At 34.4% G+C, this 6,857-nt stretch overlaps 1 protein-coding gene across 1 annotated transcript; it reads right to left on the bottom strand.

Annotated features, from left to right (window-relative positions):
- Positions 1 to 239: 239 nt before the first annotated feature.
- Positions 240 to 3,775, bottom strand: LOC128922133 (skin secretory protein xP2-like). Its single transcript, XM_054231754.1, has 2 exons — positions 3,496 to 3,775; positions 240 to 310 (listed from the first exon to the last, which is right to left on the bottom strand). The coding sequence occupies exons 1-2, from the start codon at positions 3,773 to 3,775 to the stop codon at positions 240 to 242; spliced, it is 351 nt and encodes a 116-aa protein (XP_054087729.1).
- Between the last annotated feature and the right edge of the window lie 3,082 nt (positions 3,776 to 6,857).

Below are 6,857 nucleotides of genomic sequence, written 5' to 3' on the forward strand. Positions count from 1 at the left end.
GTTTGTTAAACAAAAACAATGAACAAGTTTGTCTACAATATGTTTTCATGTAAATAGTAAAGTCACGGGCAGCATATTTTGTTCGAGTATATATAGCACTGTTGCTTTACTATTCAGTATAGTAACATCATTACAAAGAGTTAAGTCTTATAATTAGAAAGACGTACAATGGCGAAATACCTTCTACGATTAACCCTCTTGCTTGTAGCTCTAGTTGTACTGGTGCATTCTCAGGTAACTTACTCAACCACCGGAAACATTTCTCCGACCACATCAAGTCCGACAAGCCCGGCACCAGTACGTCCCAACCCTGGTCCAAAAAGAATAAGGATACGAAGAGGAGTAAATTCAACCACTGGCAACGGGCGTAGAGTTCGAGTTGTTAAAAAAAGAAATACGAGCAGTAAGCCAAAACGAAGAATAAACATCAAAAGGGGAAACATCCAAAATCAAATAAACAATAACAGGAGGGTAAATGTTGCTAGGAGAAATCGACGCGTAAGAAGTTAAGAATTTCGTTCGCTGAACACCAGGAAAATATTAATATCAAAAAGGTATATTTTTGATGAATCTTTCCGAATATGAGCACCAATTTCAAAGCACGTTACTACCTTATAATAACCATTTACTGGATAACTGTATGTTTCGATATGATAATAAAATATTAAGTTCCAAAAATGTTTGTTTTACTTCTCAACAATGCAACACAGTTTGAGCGCAATCTAAGAAACTTATAATGGGTACGACAGCAATGAATTGAAAATTGAGTTTACCTGATAGGCCCACTTAATTAGTGTTTCCCATATAAAATAATTTGCACTTAGCAAAAATGAGAGACACGCAATACTTTATATTATAAAATTTTTGTTAGTTTATATCTTAGTTATAGATTCATATATATAACAGTTATTTAGCCAACTAGTAAAAATGGATTGGTCCGCAGACCACATTGTTATTGTAATTACAAACTTTTTATCAAGAAATAGTTTTGAAAAGTTAAGGAGTGTATGTGCGCGTTGCTTATTGACTTGTATGGGAGTTGAACCAATTGAATTACAGATATTGGAGCGCATAGGAAAAAAAGTATTTGGAGATTTCTAGGCCTGCTATATAAACAGGAGTAGATCTTTGGATAATTCACATTCGTCACATTTGTATTAACTTCTGTCTACTTTATCACAATCATTTGAGTATACTTCGACCTAAACTAAAGAACACTCCACTCACTAAGCTTCGATTTGAGGTTGCAAATTCTTTGATGACTTTTAGTGCCACATTCCCCGAGTCAACTAGTAGAAAATGAGGTCACCCCTCATCAGCAACAGCAATAGAATCTCCACATGATTGATCCTAGGATCTCAAGAAGCAGTCTACAAATTTATTCCTACACCTGCTAATGGGAAACGCTATGAACAAAACGGGCGCTGGGTTGAGTTTGGGGCTCCATTGACTAAATGAAGTAAGGAAGGGTTAAATTCGAGTGTAACCGAACAGTATATACTTTCGTAATTTAATTTAGTTGTGATTTCGATAATTTTGGGTACGGTGATTACAAAAGCAAGTAAAATTTCGATATTGTAAAAATTAATAAATATGAAAATGTTGAAAATTAATAATAACAAGTAAAGAAGGGCTAAGTTCGGTTGTGACCGAACATTTTATACTCTCGCAATTTATTTATTTAATATTATATAATAGACAATTTGACCCACATATTCGTCATATATGTATATGGTATAAAGTCCATTGAAAGTTAGAAACCCTAATATTAGGTTGGAGGCACCGAGGTCCTCATGTTCGATATATGGGGCCTTGAAAAGCTATGATCCGATTTCGGCGATTTTTAGAAGGGACTGCCACACTATAAACACAGTATTTATGCAAAATATTATTGTATTGTAATATATATTGTAAAGTTAACTATTCAGGTCGACTTCAAAGTTGTGGTATATAGGAAGTAGGCGTGGTTGTGAACCGATTTGTTGTATTTTCACAATATATCATTGGGATGCAAATTTCAAATTTTCGGTTTTTGACCCATAAGTGGGCGGAGCCATTCCCACTTAAAATACTGTATACGAATTTGGTTGGAGCCCTTTAGTACCTTCTTTATAATGAAATTTTGGTTTTTTTTTTCCTACTGAATTAAAGCATTTTTAGTCGTTTTTAACATAACCTTTGTATGAGAGGTGGGCGTGGTTATAATCCGATATCATCCATTTTTTGACTATGTAAGGAAATGCTTGAAAAAAACGACTCCTGAGAATTTCGTTGATATAGCTTTAGAAGTTTGCGAGATATGTACAATGTTATTAGGGGGCGGGACCATGCCCACTTTCCCAAAAAAATTACATCCAAATATGCCCCTTCCTAGAACAATCCTTTGGACCAAATTTTATTTCCATAGCTTTATTGATGGCTATTAGTTATGACACTTTGTGTTTTCGGTTTTCGCCATTTTGTGGGCGTGGCATTGGTCCGATTTTGCTCGAAAGCAACCTTGCTATGGTAATAAATAAGTAAATAAGTGTGCCAAGTTTCATCAAGATATCTTAATTTTTACTCAAGTTACAGCTTGCACAGACGGACGGACGGACGGACAGACAGACATTCGGATTTGAACTCCACTCTTCACCCTGATCACTTTGGTATATATAACCCTATATCTAACTCGTTTAGTTTTGGGTGTTACAAACAACCGTTATGTGAACAAAACTATAATTCTCTCTAGCAACTTTGTTGCGGGAGTATAAATATATTTACAGAAATATTATTAAGTATATGCCTCCATGAAGCTTCCACTCGACTCAATACGCTTATACCATGGAAATAGAATTTAAATTCAATATAGAATTCATTGAAAAACCTCTGTATTTCTAAAATATTTGAAAAGGTGGTAATATCTCTCTAGCATTTGCTACATACCCAGAGTCCCATATGAATCTAGCAGAGACTCCTCATCTGGTGCTGACGATTCCACGTCGTACTTCCACCCTACTGACGGCTGGTTTCGCCAGACTTCTTCCATTACCGCCTGCAGTCTGCTCCGACTTTCCACCTCGACTCTAAAGAATGGTAGACACGGTGACTCTTCTCGATGACGACCCCAAAAATATATTAAACGAATTTTAACGTGTCGCAAGTCGAATTTATCTGATATAGGGGACAGCGCAAAACTCTACGTGACTAATGCATGAAATATTGTGTATGAGATCGGTGCGTTGTAATAATATAGCGAACAGTAGCAAAGTTTGTCCATTAATTAAATTTAATTAATTATTTATTAATCACTAAGTAATTACAGAAGGGGAAATTATTTTTATAACTAGCCAGTTCTTCTCCTAACACCTTGATTTATTCTTCTTCTTCTGCGTTGACGTCTTTGCCTTCTTCGTTGTCTTCTTCTACGCGCTCGTCTTTGTGCTTGACGTTGCCTTCTTATTGCCACGCGTCTTCTTCTTGCTGCTTGTCTTCTCCTTCTAGCAGCAGCATTACTGCCACCAGGAGTTACTGGTGAAGAACCCGCAGGAGGCCCTGGTGAGGGACTACCAGGTGCTGGCGCTGGGGATCCTCCAGCTGGAGCTGGTGTTGGTGATCCATCTGCTGGAGCTGGTGTAGGAGATCCTCCTCCTGGAGCTGGTGTTGGAGATCCACCTGCTGGAGCTTGAGTTGGAGAACCTGCGTCTGGGGCTTTTGTTGTGGGGTCCGCGCATTCCGTAAATTCCGTGATTGTAAAAACCAATACACCCACCAAAAGCGATGGTAGCAATTTCATATTTTATTTGCCTTTCTTTAACAGTTAGCCGGCTTTGGTTTGTGTTTTTTCTTAGGTAGATTTCGACTGTGTTGATAGTAGGATTTGAAATGCCTTAAATAGTAGAACTACTCTCAATTCTCTAAAGGTCTTATTATTTGTTTTTAATAACATAGCTTTACGGAAGAATGGTAGTCTCGAATTATGTTATGACATTTGATAGTTCCCTCCAAATATTTGAGAAATATTATTTAATTTTTTTCAAAGTCTAAATAAAAACATGTTTTTACTAATATTACTTATGGTATATATATATCCAAATAAAGGAATTATCTATACACACTTATTCAATTTTGTATGTGCCACTAATACGTTGTATTTATACAGTTGCATATTGTTTGAGAATTACAAACCCGAATATTTGGTCGTAAAAAGTGTAATGGATACTTTTTATATATGTAACATAATTTGACTATTTATGTGAAATTTAAACGCGCATTTACATTTTTTTGAATAATAACACTGTTTAAAAATCGGCTGTGTATAGGACCAAACTATTTTTTTCCAACAGATTTAGTCATAAGTAAAAAGTGAATTCTTGGTTTTTCTAAATTCTCTTCTTAATTCACTTGTATATACAACATTTTCATCAAGCTTTTATGAAAGATGTTATAAGGGGTCCAGTATTTTACGATATAAAAATATTTTATTTTTTCCGAAGATCAAACTTTTACCGTTCAAACCATCTGTCATACAAGCTTGACTATAAAGCCGTAAACCAGTGAATTAAGAGAAAAATGTAGATTTTGCTCTACAGTAAATATGTATATGAATATATAGAAAATATCAATTGACCATAGGAGATAATTATCCTTTTATATGGTTTAATAATAACGAGTTTAATTCAGTGACATTGTGGTCTAATAGTCGTTTTTAACCCTAGAAAGATAAGGTACGTCGAAACGACGTACACATTTTTTTGTTTTATGCTCTCACACTTTTATTTGTCTACTGAGCAACTTCTTGCGCTCATTTATCTCAGTCGGTAGCAGCTTATTGGTAGTGGTTGATTTTTTGCGGAGAGTATTTTCTTATCTGAGTTATGATCAAATCGTACGTCGAAAAGACGTATCGTTATCTTTAGTGTGACTTTTTGGTATATATAATTTTAGCATATAATATTGCTTGACTTTATTTTTTTTTTGTTCTAAAACAATATACAAAGAGTTATTTTGTAAACAAAATAAAAAAAATTGTTAATCTAGGTCTAGGTAAGAACGAAAATTGTACCTTTTTCTGAAGACTGCCTTATTTTTGCTACTTTTTATGAAAAAAAATGAATTGCTTTATAAATTTTATATTATCTTTAATTTTATGATTACATGTTTCAAAATGAACTGAAAATGAATGAAATAAATGATCTCAGTTAAAAAACAAACAGTTTTTATATTTTTAGGAAGCTCAAAATCCATTAAAAGGAGATACGTCATTATGACGTATCGTTATCTTTCCAGGGGTAAAAAATAACGTTATCTTTCTAGGGTTAAGTACCTACTGTAAATAAGGTTTTTTATATTAGTGGCTTAGAAGAATTACACTTACTTAGAAATAAAGACATACATATGAGCAAGAAGATATTAAGCCATATCTCATTAATAGGAATTTTATTAATATTATTTACTTTATTAAATAAATCGAATTTAATATTTATGAACTAATCATAATGTTTTGTATTTGATCCCTTGATCGTTTAGCAATTTTGGTCTCATTCGCAAATTCCAATAATTAATTTAAAACACAATATAATTTGAATTATGTATGTAACATATGATACCACATTTTCTATAATTCGGAAGTTCGATTTGCCTTCACAACGCAATTCAAAGTAAAGTATCACTAAAATTTTATAACTCTAAATGAATCATTGAGATAATTCAGTTCCGTAAATATGTTCAAATACTTTACATCTGCATAAATATTTAAATCGTATTAGCATAAAGCAGTACTTACAAATATCTCCCAACAGACCCAACAATCATTTCCTGACGTGAGTGTTTTATGTTTTGAAGATCAAGTAAATAACTGAGTTTAAACAATTGTTACTTCTAGGCATATAAGAAACAAGATAATGAAGTGTTCTTACGTTTGGTCTATTTACTCTATTATCTGTGTAATATAAAGTAATATTCATTAATTAATGTAAATATTTGGAAGAAACTATAATGGATCTCAATACAAACACATTTGTCTTGACAATAAACAAATAAAATAAATAAAATTACTCGATAACTACCCTAACATTGGTAAAATGTGAACGCCTTGGTATTTAAGACGTAGCAAATCTTGCTAAAGGCACAGCAGAAATCTGCCTAAGAACAAAGAAAACTGCTTAACTGCTAAACAAAGGCGAGTAAAATATGAAATTGCTACCATGGCTTTTGGTGGGAGTATTGGTTTTTACAATCACTGCCAAATTTACGGAATGCGCTGACCCCACAACAAAAGCTCCAGACGCAGGTTCTCCAACTCAAGCTCCAGCAGGTGGATCTCCAACTGCTGCTCCAGCAGGTAGATCTCCAACTGCTGCTCCAGCAGATGGATTACCAACACCAGCTCCAGCTGGAGGAACCCCAGCACCAGCACCTGGTAGTCCCTCACCAGGGCCTCCTGCGGGTTCTTCACCAGTAACTGCTGGTGGCAGTAATGCTGCTGCTAGAAGGAGAAGACAAGCAGCAAGAAGAAGACGCGTGGCAAGAAGAAGGCAACGTCAAGCACGAAGACGAGCGCGTAGAAGAAGACAACGAAGAAGGCAAAGACGTCAACGCAGAAGAAGAAGAATAAATCAAGGTGGTATTAGAAGAACTGGCTAGTTATAAAAAGAATTTTCTCTTCTGTAATTACTTAGTGATTAATAAATAATTAATTAAAGTTAATTAATCGAAAAACTTTTCTACTGTTCTGAATATTATTACATGACATAAGACTATATTAAAAAGAATATAAGACGCGCTGATTACGCCTCAAGGAAATGTTTTATGGAAAGTTCTTTACTACTCATTATTTCATTTTGTTAAGCTGTAAAACGGGTATCGAACGGTTCGTA

Source organism: Zeugodacus cucurbitae, chromosome 5 (genome assembly GCF_028554725.1).
Source record: "Zeugodacus cucurbitae isolate PBARC_wt_2022May chromosome 5, idZeuCucr1.2, whole genome shotgun sequence".
NCBI classification, from domain to species: Eukaryota; Metazoa; Arthropoda; class Insecta; order Diptera; family Tephritidae; genus Zeugodacus; species Zeugodacus cucurbitae.

What these genes read in the sequence shown, in the direction of transcription:
- LOC128922133 (XM_054231754.1), bottom strand. Translation starts at nt 3,775, where the DNA reads ATGAAATTGCTACCATCGCTTTTGGTGGGTGTATTGGTTTTTACAATC. An exon ending in ACCAGTAACTCCTGGTGGCA is followed by an intron (nt 311 to 3,495) that starts GTAATGCTGCTG and finishes TTTTTGGACCAG; the next exon opens with GGTTGGGACGTACTGGTGCC.